Source organism: Dermacentor albipictus, chromosome 7 (assembly GCF_038994185.2).
Source record: "Dermacentor albipictus isolate Rhodes 1998 colony chromosome 7, USDA_Dalb.pri_finalv2, whole genome shotgun sequence".
In the NCBI taxonomy this organism is placed as follows: domain Eukaryota; kingdom Metazoa; phylum Arthropoda; class Arachnida; order Ixodida; family Ixodidae; genus Dermacentor; species Dermacentor albipictus.
This window is the reverse complement of record NC_091827.1, coordinates 16608669-16626896: the sequence shown is the minus strand read 5'-3', so window position 1 is coordinate 16626896 and position 18228 is coordinate 16608669. Positions and strand designations below refer to the sequence as shown.

General features: G+C 48.0%; 1 protein-coding gene across 2 annotated transcripts in view; it reads right to left on the bottom strand.

The window, feature by feature from the left end:
- Window positions 1-18228, bottom strand: part of LOC139046681 (kelch-like protein 10) — a 35862-nt gene that overhangs the window by 1318 nt on the left and 16316 nt on the right. Inside the window, exons 8-12 of one of the 2 annotated variants that reach the window (XM_070521702.1) lie at window positions 17186-17340; window positions 12134-12318; window positions 7546-7665; window positions 2240-2365; window positions 573-766 (exon numbers count right to left, since the gene is read on the bottom strand). In XM_070521702.1, coding sequence (XP_070377803.1) covers window positions 753-766; window positions 2240-2365; window positions 7546-7665; window positions 12134-12318; window positions 17186-17340 — 600 coding nt within the window. In that variant the 3' untranslated portion in view covers window positions 573-752. Of the gene's footprint in view, window positions 1-572; window positions 767-2239; window positions 2366-7545; window positions 7666-12133; window positions 12319-17185; window positions 17341-18228 lie in introns of those variants that run through there. The other variant, XM_070521701.1, reaches the window with a different exon arrangement.

Below are 18228 nucleotides of genomic sequence, written 5' to 3'. Positions count from 1 at the left end.
CCCGTCATACAAAAGTGCATCGTTGTCTTTGGTCTATGACTGGTCGTGCATGCCTCGTCACGCAAACGTGCATCGTCGTCTTTGGTCTATGACTCGTCATACAAAAGTGCATCGTTATATTTTGTCTACGACACGTCATACAATAGTGCATCGTTCTCTTCGGTCTATGACTAGTCATACAAGAGTGCATCGTTGTATTTGGTCTATGACTCGTCATACAAGAGTGCATGGTTGTCCTTGGTCTATGACTCGCCATACAAAAGTGCATCGTTGTCTTTGGTCTATGACTCGTCATACAAAAGCGCATCGTTATCTTTATGCTACTCGCTTTGTCTATATATGGTGCCTGATGTTTGTGACGCGCCCAGTGACGCCACCGAGAGCACAAGAAACGCAGTGAGAAGCAGCGTCTTCTGCTAGCGCGACATTACATTTTTTGGCAAGTCTCGTCACCTGGAACAAGGCAAATTAACTATTCAAAAAACGCGAGAAGAACCTTTGTGACAACTCAATCCTGCAATGGGTGGTTGGTTAGTCTGCGACCGTTGAATCTAAGGGACGGGACGACGTGGTACACATAACACGTCGGCTTGTAATTCATACAGGAAAAGACGGATTACGTTGGTGAGAAGAAAAATGAAGGAAGAACATAAAACATATAAATATTATGAAGCAAAAGGCTTTCAATTTGAATCGGGAGACCGGACGGATGGCCGCAGATACGTCGCGCCGGTTAGCGTGACGTGGCTGGCTCATATCCATGACTCTAGATAGAGAAATGAGAGAAGAAAAAAAGAGCTGGAAATGTTATGAAACAGACAAAACAGACGTAGAACAGGCCACATAGGCATACGAAACAGATTCAACAGGACAGATACATACGGAACACACATACAAAACAGACTGAACACGACAGACATGCATACAGAACAGGTCGGTTAGACAGACGGACGGACGGATGGACGGACAGACGGGACAGACAGACAGACAGACAGACAGACAGACAGACAGACAGACAGACAGACAGACAGACAGACAGACAGACAGACAGACAGACCAGACCAGACCAGACAGACAGACAGACTGGGATGCTAAAGAAAGCTCAGTGAAGCCATTTGTTAACTTGGATTAGGACAACGGCAGCAGATTCAGCAACTCCAGATTCAGTCCGCAAGTTAAAGCGAGGTGACCGATAAGCTGCAACCAATCGCTACGATAAGCAGCTCGTATCTGGCGCACTTGTGCGCAAGCCGATTCGGCTGCACTGAGACACGAACCATGTTCGTCCACGGACTGATTCAGCGAATCGGGCCATCGTATCATATCACGCTTTATAAAGGTGGAAGAAGAAGCGAATTCCCTGCTCATACAAGCGCCCATTCATGTGGAAAAAACTTATTTTACCATAAGCAGAAACAAGCCTCCAGAAAAACAAATTAAATGCTCGGGCTATACGTGCCAGAACCATATGATGTGATTATGAGGCACGCCGTATATTGGGATTGGGAGACTCCGGATTAATTTTACCACCTCCGTTTATTTAACGTACGCTCAATGCACGGCACACGGGCGTGCATTAGTCTCTGCAGAACTGTGCAGCAGCATGCTGATCGAGTCCTGAATCGGCGTCGCGAACCATCGAATGTTATTGGTTGATACCGCAAAGCTGCATTTCGTCGTTGCCGGTGATACAGCAATTTTTTGGCACGCTTGGTGGTCAATTATCGCGGGAATGGGAAATAAATTGGAGCCCTAGCGCTAACGCATTATGGAGGGAGGGGGGCTGATTAACACCGCTATAATATATATATATATATATATATATATATATATATGTGTGTGTGTGAAGAATGAGAGTACGACGTACGTTGAATAAGCACAGTATAATGCACTGACGTTTCGGCTGGAGGACCAGCCTTTGTCAAAGTCACTGACACTTTGACACTGTAAAACGCAGTGCACACTTGGAGCACTAAAACGAAAAAAAAAGACACTTTACGAAAGCTTCGATTCACATGCAGATTGCCGTATGTGCGTTGGATAAGGATTATTTTTTATTCCAGAGCATGTTCGTCACGCCCACATGACGACAGGTAACACGCGATAGCGTGAACCAGTAATTTTTCTAAGAGCCGCAATCCTCTGATTAGCACTTCACGTTCCTAAAAGTTACTGCCAATGGCACATTGGGCACAATTTGGATGATGATGATTATGCTCACGATGCTAGTGACACCTACCAACGTTGCCTACATCACGAACGACGCAAGCGGCGGCTGCGCTGCAGCTCGTGCTGAGCTCGGGAGCCGAGTGCCACGTCCGGGCTTCGATGTCGTAGCGCTCCACCGTCTTTACGGTCCCGTGTCCTGTGAAGAGATAACGAAGAGTGATGTTACCAGAGACCCACCGAAGCAAAAAAAAAAAGCGATTTTTAAGCTTAATATGTGAAAACTTTCTTAACACTTAATATGACACCGAATTGAGGGGGCTGTTTAGAAACGAGGCTTGTCGGCAAACACTGCAAGCAATGCGCTCCACCAAATTTCGAGCGACGCGCTGAAATGAACGGATCCAATCGATCAAGCAACCATCGATAATAATAATAATAATAATAATAATAATAATAATAATATGTGGGGTTTTACGTGCCAAAACCACTTTCTGATTATGAGGCACGCCGTAGTGGGGGACTCCGGAAATTTTGACCACCTGGGGTTCTGTAACGTGCACCTAAATCTAAGTACACGGGTGTTTTCGCATTTCGCCCCCATCGAAATGCGGCCGCCGTGGCCGGGATTCGATCCCGCGACCTCGTGCTCAGCAGCCTAACACCATAGCCACTGAGCAACCACGGCGGGTCAACCATCGATCAATCACTCACTCCCTCAATTAATTAATCGTGTCAGTCACTTGGGAACGAGAACCGGGAGAGCGGCTTGTACAGCCTCCGATGCTAATCCTTGCGTGAGTGACTCCAAGTTGAACCTAAATACTACACGGTTGAAACAGTGGCGAGCCCTCCGTTTTAAACCAACAGCACTTAATAATTGGAAAGGTGTGCTGTGTCCGCCGGTCCACTGCCACCTATAGACAGTTCACAACACCATAACCACTGGCGCTGCCATATTTGGTCACGTGACAGCGCCCGCCATTGAGCGCCGTCTGATCGGAGTTTGCTCGCTTGATCACAATGGTGACGGCGGCCGCAGACAGCCGCTATCTAGACCACCACGGTGAACAGTGAAGTAGTAGACGGCACAATACTGGCCAAAGCTGCAGAGGCGGTTTTACCAATATTATTATGTCTTTTATGTGTCCGTTCTGTCTGCACTGGAATCTTATCGTGAGCAAGCGTATAAACCGGCTGTAGGCGACGAATGCAGCCCAATGTTTGCCTTTACCCTTGGTTATTCAGTTTTGACAACGGTATATTTGTAAGGTTTTTACGGCCGTGCGCCTGCTGTCGTCCTTAACTGCATAAATGCGAAACAACGTCGTTCGAGCACAGGTCCATCCTCGGATAATGCATGTTTCCGACCTGCTCGCGCGACCACGCGATGGTTCGTTCTGGCCGCGTCATTCTTGTCCCCCAAGCGTTGATCGGATAACTGGAAATTATTTTTCGATTACTTGCAGCGCAGACGAAAATGTGTCGGCTTACGCGTGAAAAAAAAAAATGTTTGCGAGTGGGCGAGAGCGGTCGATACCTGCGCTGTCCGATTCCGGGCGCGTAAATAAAACTCACGGTGCCTGTTATTGCACGTTTGACACCGCTGCTATATAGAAAGTGAAGTCGCTCGAGTATGTCAGTCGCACATATAAGAAACATTCGACAGTTGGCTATAGTTTGTTAAATATACGAGAGTTCGAGCGCAAGACGAAATAAGAAATTTAAAAAACAATAAACGAAAGGACCAGTCTGGAACAGGTACGCAAACGCTTGCATCCGATGTGCGGTGTTCGTGCACGTGCTCCGGTTTGATCGGTTTAGCATGTCAGTCGCGCTCGCGTGGGGAGGACGTAGCGCTGACTCGCACGCTCATCGAAGTTCCATCATTCCGCGATATTTTGTGTCAGCGGTGGCGGTAACGCGGTGTCGTTGCTGCAGGCAATGTTCGCCTGCAAGTCACTGCCGGCAGTCGGTTGCCGGTCATAGCCGGCAACTGGCTCTCCAGCGCCGGCGGTTGAGCTTGTTGTGTTCACCTTGCGGAAAAGGTGTGCACGTCGAACGGTCGTAACCACTGGTACTCCTTGATGCAGCTGAGGCGGATGGAGTTCTCACACAGTCTCATCCCACGCCTTCAAGTCTCTGTCGCAGATTCTTGCAGTTCGAGACAGAGCACGTCTTTCCTCTCCATTTAAACAGTACTGTAAAATGTAAAGTACTATGTAAAGTACTATACGAACAGCACTAAATGATCGCCAGCCTCTCGGCGAAACATCGCTGAAGCGACCGGCGACAGCTGATGCCTGCTTGCTCCCGAATCAGAAGGCGTTCAATGGCGGCGCTTCTGTGGCGGCCCCTGGTGCACGATGCACATACTGCTCGTCGCAAAGGGTCTGTACGCAGTCCTACAGGAATTAATCCTGTGAAGTCACCGTATACGTCACTTTGTTAGTCTATTCATACGTTCCACTGCGCTGCTGGAGATGTGCGAGCAGAGATAAAGCGCAGTTTTATCTCGGTACAACAATGTACCGAGACAGTTTAACAATTAACACATTAATTTTAACACATTAATTTTAACAATTTATATAAATGGTGTAATGCGTCGAACATGAAACTAAACGTAAATAAATGTAAATATATGCGCATATCACGCCGCTCTAACCGTACTGACACACGCATGTATTTTCCGAATGGCGCGCTTCTCAGTCAAGTTAATTTTTACAAGTATCTCGACCTTTACATCACTCACGATCTATCATGGTACAAGTACGTTGAATTTATAACTTCTAACGCTAATCGCACGCTAGGCTATCTACGCAGAAACTTTTACGCCGTTCCTGCTTCTTTAAAACTCACGCTCTACAAAACAGTTGTTCGATCAAAATTAGAATATGCCTCGGCCATCTGGGATCCCCCTCAAGTATCACTAACCCTCTGCCTCGAAGCCATTCAGAACCGCGCGTCCCGCTTTATTCTATCTAATTACTGTCGTCATGCTAGCGTAACACTCATGAAGCAAACCCTTAACATACCGGAGCTTTCAGTACGTCGTGCATACAGTCGCATCTGCCTTTTCCACAAGATTTACCACAACCCGGTATTAAAAGAAAAACTTCTTACTCCTCCTTCCTACTTTTCATCCCGCAGCGATTACCTTCATAAAGTTTCCGTGCCATTTTGTCGCACCTATGCGTACTATTACTCTTTTTTACCTCGCACCTGCAATGACTGGAACCACCTCCCCACATTGGTCGCTACTATTATAGACTCATCGAGGTTCAAGACCGCTGTTTTCCATGCCATCTAACAAATATTTTATTCATTGATCTGCATTCTTTTTCGGTGTATATGTACCACTCCTTTCTGTAGCGCCTACGGGCCTTGAAAGTATTCAAAATAAATAAATAAATAAATAAATAAATAAATAAATAAATAAATAAATAAATAAATAAATAAATAAATAAATGTGGCAGCCTCGATGACGTCAGTGCCTGCTCCCTATAATTCTGCAGGCATCGTAGGGCCGTGGTCGTCAGGCCACAACCATGTACCCAGCCGAAAACCATCCGTCGAGTGCTTAATATATACTCAAAGCCTTCCATCACAGGCATGGTTTCCCTTCCGGATGCCTGCGCAGGTCACGGCTGATAAAGGTGTCAACGGCGCAGAAAAAAATCTATGGGCACTTTGCTGAGCTAAACTGCGATAGGCGAAAGACTATCTATGACCGCCTTTGTTGGTTGTTGTCTGAACTGTTTTGCGAACGGACGCCGCCGTGGCCGCGACCGCGACCATGGGATGCAATCACAGCCATACGGCTGCAAGGTTTGTCGCCGATGTGCACGCACACCCACACGCATGTCCGCGTTCTCCCACGCGCCTACTCGCACAGCGCTACTGGCATGGCGCCTCCTCTCCTTGCTCCCCTCGCCAGTGATCACCGCTTTCCTACGTCCACCACGGATTGCGCCCGGACACTCATGAGCCACTAAGGGCTTACGCTTGAATATTCATCTCCACCAACGCAGAGACTGCAGGGACTCGCTCTCTCACTACGGTTCCAAAACGCACGAGATTGACTGGGAAACGTGCCTCAACGATTTAACGTGTCGGTTGATCCGAGCGTAAAATAAATATTTCAGGGTTTCACGTGCTAAAACCACGATCGGATTATATACGACCCACGCCCTAGCGGGCCACTCCGAATATACTTTAACCACCTGAAGTTCGTTAACCTGCATCTAAGTACACGAGTTTTTTTGTTGTTGTTGTTGTTGTAATTCACCCCCTGATCGAAATTAGCCCGCCGAAACTGGGATCAAACCGCGACACCATGCTCAGCAAAGTATTGCCACTTTCATCCTTCCCCCTTTGCAATGACGTCACTTCGCCCATTCGGGCGTTATTCGACGAAGTGTCGTTGCCTCCTTCATTGTCATTTTGTCATTCCTCGTGTCATCGCTGTAGATGGCTCAATGAGTGTGCCGACTGTAGCAGTCTAAAACAAATGTGGGTGCGTTGCGGGGCAATTATAGGAGTAATTAGTAGTCGCAGTTAATTAACTTCACTTCCCCAAAACATAAGATCTCTATCTATCTATCTATCTATCTATCTATCTATCTATCTATCTATCTATCTATCTATCTATCTATCTATCTATCTATCTATCTATCTATCTATCTATCTATCTATCTATCTATCTATCTATCTATCTATCTATCTATCTCTCATTTTTTTTGTAGCAGTCAACGAGTCAGAAGAGAGCGCTGTAGTCGAGAGTTCGCGCACTCACAAGCGAGTTGCCACGTTCAAATCATACCCATGCAACTTTGCTTGTTTATTGCAAATATATAACAACGGTCCTCGTTGCCATGCCAACGTCTACGCTGCAGAAAAAGCTAGCTGTCGAGGAGGAAAGGTATACGCACGCGCACACATTTCTCGAAGTGCATCAGCAGTGGTGTATCGCGTAAAAAAATGTACCAACCGGCAATCACATACTAATTTTGGAAAGGCGTCATGTCATGGAAAGGCGTCATGGAAAGGCGCCTTTTATTGCGTCATTTCCTTACTGATTTAATTATTTCAAACGCAACATAAGCTGTATTGCAGAAGGAAGTGGATAAGAATATGAAAAACAAGAACAACGAAACGCATCGAAGCGACGTTGCAAGTCACACAGAGCACGGCGGCGCGCATTGACATTGCTAAAGCGTTTGTTCCGTTTTTACAGGACATCCTAAGGACCATTTAACGCTCACATTGGAGGCACTCCTGCGCAGTATCTGAAGCGGTCTTTTGAAATATTCTCAAAAAAGGAAGAAATGTCTGGCAACGCTGGGCACGATGTCAAGCATATATACAGGCTGGTCTTACCGCTATATCCTCCGATGATGTATATCTGGCCTTCGAGAACGACTGCGGCAAAGTTGCTCTTCGGTATGGGCATGTTGGGGAGATCGGCGACGCGAGCTCTTCTAACGTCGAGCATCACCACTGGAAAACAGAGAAGTCGCACACGCGAGCCTTTATTGAAATCGAAGTGCAAATGGACATACAATCATGCTATATAGAGTGTTGAGAGGTTCCGCTTACGCAGCTTAAGCACACAGACAACCATGCAGGTCCCATGCACCCTGAGATGGCGTCACAGCTAAGCTCGAAGCAGCAACCATCGCGGGACAAGATGCCGTTGGAAGCAGCTGCGCCGTGCTTGTGATGCCCTCGCTACCCAACTTCGCGTCGGAGCATCACTACAGACTTGCTCCAGTAGGATTGCGACACATTGCACTGCCTTTGCTGCTCTCAGCACAAAGTGGGAGACAAAGGCATCTCCATCCGAGTTTAAAAAAAAAAATAGCTTGGGCTCCTATCCACCTGTGAAGGTGGTTGGACAGTGAAGCTGTAGACGACACCTAGAACGATTACCCATTGCGACGTGGCTTGAAATTATTTACGTGGCGACATTCACACGCATTTTAGCTAATTATTAGCCAAAGACATTTCAACGGCCCGCGACTTGACTTTCGCGCCACTACTTCGTCAACCTACAAATAGTGGACCAGAGACGAGCGAAATGCACCTAACTTAGAACACCACAGAAGATCACACGCGGAACAACTAAATCCAAGGTTGCAAGAGCTTGAAACCTTGACGCGTTTGATTGCATTGTATACCTTCGCCGCTCGGCCGCGTCTTCGGCTTCAATACGTTCATCATGATCGTGCCACGCTTGGCACTTGCGCCGAGCGTCCTGGAAACGATGTTCATCCGTGGCGCGAGCACGATGCTGCTTCTCATATTATACCGTCTCTGTTCTCTTCACCGCTCCTCGTACGCATGCTGCTCTTCGGGAGTCCTCACTATACGCGGCGTTCCCATAACAATGCAACACAAATGCAATGCCTCCCTAGGCGTGCCCTCTTTATACATACGTAATGTAGCGACGTCACGTCCTGCACTACAAACTGTGCGGTCATAAACCTGCACTTTAGTTTATATTTTATATGGGTACTGATGTCACGCCCCCTGTTAGAAGCGGATGTCCTTATCGATCATTCCGTGCTTTCCATTGTTAACGACCGCCTTATATCATCCATCACGTTAACACGAGACGTGTTTTATGGTTTTCCTTATCGAAACAACATACGCGGTGTACACTGTATGCGTGATTCGAAAGGATTTGCACACTTTTCGCTCCACTTTTACCCTACGATTGCACCACCTCCGGGATCGGCCCACGAAAGAGGTTATTTTTTTTTTTTGCCACGGGCACGACAAATGCCTTGGGGGTAAAGGTATTCCGCTTAGCTGTAAAAAAATGACCATGCCACGTAACTGGTGTGTTACTACACGGCACATACAGTTTACCTCATTAATTGCACTCAGGAGCGCTGCACAGCGTAATCTGTGAACGCATAACTCGTGAACGCGCTAAAGGCTTGAAGTTCTCAAAAATTGCACAGCAATGGGGACGGAATAAGTGCTGCGCAATGAGGTCGTTCGCGCATGCGATGCGCCCGAGCGAGCGCTCCGTTTGCTGTCAGCACCTTGTCTGCACAGCTATAATACACACATGCACACAAGAAAAAATCCTAAGTTCTAAAACCACCAGGCTGGCATGCTCAGCTTCGCGATTTCATGTACTTTTGTAGAAACAGCCGAGGTATCGACTTTTTTTCAACAAGTCAGCCGGGAGGCCTTCATACAATCGCGGGTCGAACAGCCCAAAAGAGGGGACGAAGTGGACACAGCGCTGTAGTCTAGATTTCGTTCCATCTTTGGCGCTGTTTCAACATGCACCAGCCAGCCCACTTCAGCGCATTGAAAACACGCGATGAATTTGTGGGGATACGTGACTCTAATGCGTCCCCTGATATCTTGTTTTCCCGCATAGCTCGTCACCTGCAGTGCGTCTTCGCCGCGTGGCCTGTCGCCCGCGGCGGTCGGAGTGGTTGAAGCGCAGTGCGAGAGATGGCGCGAGTGTTGCGCTGCTAACGCCGCCTCACGGCGGGGTTACTTGGGTACGGGAAAGACAAGGCGCTCGCTCTTGGGCGGCGAGCCGGCGAGCGCGGCGGACGTCCCGCACGTGCGCCGATCCATGCTTTGCGAGACCGTCTCGCGTCGCCGCCTTCGAACGCGCCACCGTTCGCGTGACCGTACGCGCGAACGACCAGGCGTTGGGATCCAGCATGGGGCGAACATATTCGCTCGTTATCCGGCCGTGGTGAGTCGGACTTCTAGATTTGTCGCGCGCCCATCGGCATGTTTTGTGGATAGCAATTCGGCTAGCAGGCATTGATCTATGAAAGGTGCAATAAATGCCCTTGTGATTGTTGGCACTATTGTGTTGTCGTTCCTTTGACTCAAGAGCATGGTTGAGAAACCCTCATCTGGCTGCCCAACGTGGACCTCTCGGGGCATCGGCCGATAGTTTTAAGTTTGGTTCGTTCGAGACCTTTGTTTGAACCGAAGCGTAGGCCTAGCGTGGATTCTGATCGCTATAGCGTCGGCGGCGTGCTTTCTTGAGCGAGGCGAAGGTGGCTGTAGTGAGTTTGAACATGTCAACATGCTAAGCCTTTTCGCAAGTGTTTTTTTTTTTTTTTAATGACATTCGTCGGTACGAGAGCCACGTGGTCTGCATCTTGGGAGAGCGAGGCTTAGCGCCCGCGGAGCATTGGCAAGCCTGAAGCGAGTGAGTACGGAAGCCTCGTGGGTGGTCCGAACGTGGGTGGTCCGGAAGTACTATAATAGGTATTGGCTGCCTTTGGAGGCATGCAGCATGGTAGGCTACTGCTCGGTGCCGCAGTGCCGGACGTACGCAACGGAGCCCGGTGTCAGCCTTATTCACACGTAGCCGCAGCGCAAGTAGCTGCGTGAAGCTTGACTGGCGAAACTTAGAACCGGCACACAGCCATCGGCTACAACTCGGGTCTGCAGCAAGCACAGACACGAGGTATATTTCTGCTACGGCGCCGGGACTGTGCGACGTTCGGTGTGTAGCAGAAAACGCGCACTGAGACGCTCGCCCGCACCCGCTGCCCGGCTAATGTCATGACGCTTTATTAGGTCTATGAACTTGTTCATACTAGAGTCTGGCAAGTTCACTAGAATGGAAAGGGAGCAGTAACAAGCGCATTAAAAAAGGCATGGCATATGGTCATGTTTGTGTTATGAATTAATGCACTGGATTACGAAAAAAAAAGCGGAGGGAAATCGCACGCTGAGAAGACCGATAAACATACAGTGCGGCGTAACTTGAGAAATAATATTGAAATGTACAAGAATTTAGAAGACAAGAAAATATTGAATCGTCGCGACGGCGCATCACAGTCGCCGTAGGCGTCGAAGTCTCTGCAACGAAATTATTTTTGAACAGTTCTGTTAGCGCCCACGCAACAATGGTTGCTATTGTGCTGTCAAATGCTCATATGCTGCTGCCTGAAGCTCACGGCGCACTGGGAAAACGCGCTCCCAGCGAAAGCAAAACATTGTGGGCGGACATGCGTGCGGACGCGCAGTCGGTCGCTGCGAACCCGTGCGATCGCTGCATTGAGACTTCGTTCTGTTATGCTCCATTTGGTTATACAGACAGCCCACTATAAGAACATATTTCACATAGTTTACTCTCGGCGTTTGCCTACCTTTCACGCAAGAAGCCGGTCCGGGAGACTCCAGCGTGGCGACCACGCGTAGTGGCGTTCACTGTACGTATTCGGTAAAGAGATAGCGTCTCTAAACGATTCTGTGCTTTCAGTTTGCCCAAGATTATTATATAGACAGTCAAAAACTTCCCTCGTTTTGAAAGTACCTACATAAATGTCCAGGAGGGCTGCCGCGTGGTGTTTTTATTGAGCGCCGTAAGCGAAACCATGAGGAGCGCGCCGCGTGATCCCTCATACTACGCAAGGGAGGCGCTTCCGACAGATGGCGACTCCGTAACTCCTCACTGCCAATATCGTCATTACCTTAGACGGCTGCTATTGACCGATAGCTGACGTCAAGACGCGGTCGGCTACATGGCGTAGATACCGCGGCCGCCGCGGTGTGCCGCCACGAGTCCACTGGCTAAGCGCACTGCGGCCCGCCGAGGACAACCGCGCTTGGCTTACGCTTAGCGCGCCGTAGGCACCAAAGGCGAAAGTCATTGCGCCTACGGTAACATTCAAAGCGAAATTTGACGGCGGAGCGTTGTGGGCACGCCCCACTGCGCTGTAGGCTTCGCACTGCAAGGCACTGAAGAAGGAACGGGAGCACAGCGGAGGCCGCGTTTGAGTGTCAATAACTCCGCTTCTGCTGAATGCATTGAAGTACTTTTTGCGGCAAAGCATTTATGAAATAGCCTATACACACTTCAAATGCCTTTCTCCGCTTCGATAAAAAGTGGTTCAGAGCCCCTTTAATTAATACTCACACTACCTAGCGACACCGTGTTTAGAGTGTTGACTAGCAAATAGAGGCGTACTGGAGGAGAGTTGCGTGAAGCCGCCGTTAGCGTTTCCGCCGATGATGTATATAATGTCCTTGTGGGCGACCGCCTTGAGGCCGCTACGCGGCGAGGACATTGTGAGCACCCGGGTCCAGGCGTCGGTCGACGGGTCGTAACACTCCACGGAGTCCAGACTGTGCATGTGACAGATGCCGCCCACACTGCGCCAGAGAATCATCGTAATCGTCATCAGCGCAGTTGGGTACGCTGTAGATACGCAGTCCACCTAATTATTGGAGCCTCAAGTTGGTCCTGTCCAGCGTGCACTACGTAAGAAATCTGCCGAAGGAACCTTAGTGCGTGATACAAGTTTAGAACGCTGAAATAAAATAAAGTCAATCATATCAAACGAAGACGGAACGTTGAATTGAAGATTCCGCAACAGTTTAAATGCGTGTTCTGTCGCCTTCCGTGCTGCCCTATCTTCCAACCATGCCCTCAAAGTCTTCACGACATGTCTACATCTCGACGCTGCAAGCAAATAAATCAAATCGAATTTCCGTTACCCTGACTTTCGTTGAAACTCAAAACGTCGGGCCGGGTAATGAGATTCACACTGGTATCTAGATAGATATAGTATCGCTTGACCCGAGACGGTCCAATTGTTTCTGCGCTATTTGCACGCGCTGCGCATGAATCTTCTTCACTTTAACATTTCCTTCTAATTTGTCTCTCTCTAAACACCATGGTGACTTAACAGACTAGGTCCCTGACTTTTGAACCCTTATAAAATATTTTTCTTGTAGTTTGTTTCTTGCGCAACAGAGTAAGGTCCCGCCTTTTAAGCCATCATAAAGCATTTTTACAGCGAAGCACTTAAGGGCTACGTTCCCCACTATCGTGTCCGCGTGTAGAAAAAGAAACCCCGAAGATAGTAATACCGGGCCGACCCGCGTCGGAGGTGACGCAGACGTTAAGCACTCCCCATACGTGGGCCAGTCCCGAAGGTAGTGAAATGCCGGGCTGACCCGCAGCGAAGGTGCGGTTCGCCATTAAGGGGCCCAACAAGCACAGCTTCGCTAGTCATCCTTCTTCACCGAGTGGGAGGGCACCAAGTTTTTTTCGTGTGTGTTTTTTTTCCTTAGCTGTTCGATTTTGCGCCACAGCCGGCTTCCTTACAATTGTGCCCAACTCCGAAATACTGTTCCTGCATGCCCGACTTAAACACGCCTTTCTATGCCACTGACCGCGACGCTACCTTGATACCGATACTGGTTAGCTTCCCGGTCGCATTTATCAAGACCAGCTGCCTAACTACCTAAAGCCAACCACATGCTTTCCTGTTTATTTCTTAGAGGTTTTTCGGAACAGATTTTGCTTGTAACCTTCCGAGCTTCGAAGGATGTCTACCTGTACTACTTGGTTTGAAGATTTTCCAAGCGCATCTGGTTAGGTAATAGGTAAATTCCTCCCAGCAATATTTCAGTTCTGACTGCACTTCGAGCCCGAGATTTTAATCACAGCAGCAAGTTAGCAACGCAAGCCACGGGACCATAGCTCCTCTCCCTTGACTCTGGTTCAGTTTGTCGTGTCCTCGTAGAACTTGCTGCAGGTGGTGAACGATCCCCATTTTTTCTCGTTTATTACATATAGAGGGTCTCGATTCCGGCAACATTGATGCCTTCAGGTAGCATGTGCGGGTTTATTGACCGGTTGCCTTCACCCAAAAAGATCACGTTCTCGTGATGCCTGCAGCAAAAAGGATGTTCGACATCCGCCGCCAAGGTCTGTGAGCGGTGGCGCTGGCTAACACTCCCAGGGTTCTACTAGGAAACATAAATACCCAAGAAAGTGGACGGGGAAACGGCGCCGTGGTAGATCAATTGGTAGAGCATCGCATTGGTAGAGCATCGCACGCGAAATGCGAAGGTTGTGGGATCGTTCCCCACTTGGGGCAGGTTGTTTTTTCATCCACTTTCCTTTCCATTAATTTATCGTTTCTTTATTTCATTTATTAAGCGCAAGTAATTTCCCCTATGTTGTCCTTGGTGTCACTGTTTGTTGGCTTCTTATTATATGAAAAATAGCACGAGAAAAACAAAATGCACAAATGAACGTTTTGCTGGTATTAGCTGACACAGAAGAATGTATTTCCAACATACTATCAGACAACATATTAAACCTGCCATTTCGCGAAATAAGGGTTAATTGCTCGGATGTAACGTCGCGTTCGTTAAGTTTATGCTGAAGTGCGAATTTTGATATTTGGAAACCATTGTTTGTTCGGCACATCGGAATGTTCCAGTACTCACTGTGCCTGTGGATCGGGATGAGGCGTTTCGCTCTAGGCGTGCCATACGGCTAAGATTTTCATTGCTTTCGTTAACTTCAGCCTTATGAGCAATTATCAAAAAGTATTCGTAGATAACATCAAATCAGTTTAAATTTCTTAGATTAGATTATGGGATTTTACCTGCCAAAACCACTTTCTGATTATGAGGCACGCCGTAGTGGGGGACTCCGGAAATTTGGACCACCTGCGGTTTTTTAACATGCACCTAAATCTAAGTAAACGGGTGTTCTCGCATTTCGCCCACATCGAAATGCGGCCGCCGTAGCCGGGATTCGATCCCGCGACCTCGCGCTTAGCAGCCAACACAATAGCCACTAAACAACTTCGGCGGGTGTTTATATTTCCGAAAGAAAGGCGAAGTATAAACATTGACTTCGACGTTTGCAGTAGAGCACAATGCGTTCTTTTGAAGCACGAGTAATTTTTGTTTAGATAGCCAATTGCCTGTACTCCACACCAAGCGGCCATATCGTAATTGCGAACAGAAAAGGGATTTATAGTTTATCAATTCCTGGGTAACTGGAAGGAACGACTGAGACCTTCTAGTAATTCTGAATGCCTTGCTAAACTTGTCTATCACAACTTCGGCGCGCAGATCCCTTAGCTTACGCTCATGAAAAATATCTCCCAGGGCTTCTGTAAATATCTAAAATATCTATGACATCACAATGGTATCCGCCCTACCTGAGTTGGAGGGGAAGTACACCTTGCGTAAGCGACGGCGTTCAAAACTGAAGCGAGTATTAACTTCTAAGAGGTGAAATCTTGGCGAAAAAAAGAAGAAAAAACACAGCTAAGAAAATAATGACACACGGGGTCTTCACTGGCATAGGCAATGTATAGTAGAGATAGGTATCTGAACGCTAGAGTTCAACAGACAGTAAAATTTGATTAGGTCGTGCTGGATATCTCCTTATCGCCACCCGTATTCAAATATAATACCAATAGCAATCATCACAGTCGTCATCATCATTGGTGAAGCATTCGTCGTTGGAGTCTACGAAGAGCTTCGAGTCGCAAGTCTGAATGCAGGGACAGATTCACTGAACAAGTCGATCCAGTGAATCTTTCCAATTGCAAGGCTCTACTATCTCCTTATAAGAGCTCCGTTAATCGGTGAATCTGTATACGACCTCAAATGTAGAATCATCATCATCATCATGGTGAAGCACTCGTCCTTGTAGTCCATGAAGAATGACTTTCTCACTAGAACATCTAGAGGGAAATCTGGCGCCACCGTCTATGGGAGTTTCCTAAGGGGCGCTGTGCCGTCATGGGAATGATGGTATATGTGTCTGCAAGGCTTGTGTTGGCTGGTGTTGTAAGAGGCTTCATCTAAAACATGGACATGGCTACACAAATAACGCGTTTTAGAGCGCAGCTCTTTGGCGTCCGTTCCTGGGTTTCGCGTCGTCGTCGGCGTTGTCGTCGTCGGCGTCGGCCTCGTAACCAGCTCGCCGACGAATCTGCTGCTCCGCCGCCGCGCATGCGCGCTGTCGGCTCTCCGGGCGAGGGAGGATGATGGAAGGGAGGAGGAGAGACTGTGGAGGAGGGCTGGCTACACAAATGGCTCTTTGGCGTCCGTTCCTGGGTTTCGCGTCGTCGTCGGCGTTATCGTCGGCCTCGTAACCAGCTCCGCCCCCCTTTCATCCCCCCAGCGCTAGCAGCGACCGACTGATACCGCTTTCGTGAGTCCGCTACCGCACTCACGAAAGACGTCGTGCACTTCCTGCAACTCGCATTAACCGTCCATCGATCCACACCGATGTTAGTAGTGGGGGACTTTAATGTTGACATAAAGACAAACAGCAATTTCCTAACACTTATGCGGGAGAACATCCCGTTCCTCTCGCTCGTAACGCGTCCCACGGCTGTGACAACCTCACGAGGCACTTGTACAGATCTCGTCTTTGAGAATCAAGCATTGGTGTACCAAGTCGAACATATATCAGTCTATTTCTCCGACCACAAAGCTTCCTTCATGACTGTCAAGAACTGTTAGTGGAGTCTTTGTTAAAGGAATACGTGTGAAAAATAAAAAAAAATTCTGTGATAGTGCATACATGTGTTGCTCGATTTCTTTGCCTCAATCTATCGAAAAGGTGAAACAGCTTATTTGCTGCGCTCAAATTTCGCATTAGGAAGTAACGTAATCGTCGGTAATTTTTTTAAAGTGAAATCTTCATAAAATGTTTCCATTTACGCATATTGCATTTTTACTCGCCTACAATGCATAACCAAGCGAAGAAAAGCAAGAACAGACGGCAAACTGTTCCAAAGCGAGCGCTAATCTTGTCGTCTGTCCTCTAACTTTAGCGACTCGCTGATACTTCTTACGTTTCATATAATTGTACATGCAATAACAAGTTCTCATAGTTAAACAAAACATGTTTTTGTGTAATAATAAAGCTAAAACAGCTTTTTACGTGCTGTTTTAGTAGAAACTTAATCATTGTGACAGACGGAACGGTGCTTGTCTGGCTCTCCGAGAACGATGCCAATCCTAAGTCACGATATACCGGCATTCCCATGCATATCACAGCGCAGCAGCGCCAGATTTCCCTCTAGGTATTATAGGGAGAAACTATATGCCATGAAGAGCTTCGAGTCGAAAGTCTGAATGCATGCAGACCAGATTCACTGAACTAGTCGGTTCGGTAAATCTTTCCCATCGCGAGGCTCTATTCTCTCCTTATGAGCGCTTCGTAAACCGGTGAATCGGAAAACGAACTCACATGTAGATGCGTCCGCATGCTGCCGCGGCGCCGGCGTCACTCCGCATCTCGTTCATGTTGGCCACCATGGACCACACATTTTTGTTGACGTCATACCGCTCCACCGTATTGGTGCGGAAGCGGCCGTGCAAACCACCCATGGCGTAGATGTAGCCCTGCGAAAACACGACGCCCCGTTTAAAGAGCTGCTGCGTAACCTCACTCGAGCCATGTCTGATAAAAAATACTGAGTTGCCACCAAAGTAGTTGAGGCAAACCCGTACAAGGCTAGCAAGCACACGCATATATCGAATTAACGCCGTTCGTCTTTCCCCGTAGCAGACGACAGGCAGCCTACAGCTATGTACTCGGCCATAACATACACTACGTGCGCCTAAAATAGCGAGCAACCATATATAGGTCTTGGGTAAGGCTGAGTCTGGGTTATACGCCACTTCCGGCGAGCTGTACTTGCTTTCTTTTTTTTTTACTGTTTTCGCGCATCGCTTTACCACTAAAGCTACTGCGGCGGCCATCCTCTCCCGTCCCCTTTCTTTGGTATTTTCGTATATGTGTATAAGATTAGCCCTGGTATAAGGTTAGCCGGCGCTACTAAGAGCCATGGCAATGATGGCATCGCATGTGGAATGTCCTTTTGAAAGCAAGGGCCACGTAGTACGTCAACTAGGCACAAGACGCGGTTATCAGGTACTACGAATAACCAATGCAAGCAGGCCAAATTTTGCGCTCTGGAAGCCCTTCCAGCCACGCGACACCAGCTTCCGGCGGAAACGTGTGCTTAGGGGCTTTGAATGTTACTGCGAGCAATGATGTGGCCGTATACCTTTCTTATGTTCCGGTATTGTACTCCTATATGCGCATAGGCAATATACCAGGTGTTTCTTTTATGTGGAACACTTGAAAAAGGAATACCCACATCATATCCCCGTCATTTTTGCTGAAATGGGCTACAAGGATAGGCGGAAATTAGCAGCAAGAAAAATTCCGCGATAATTTCTCTAATAAACCAAAATATGCCAACGAAACTAAATTGCAATTGAAAC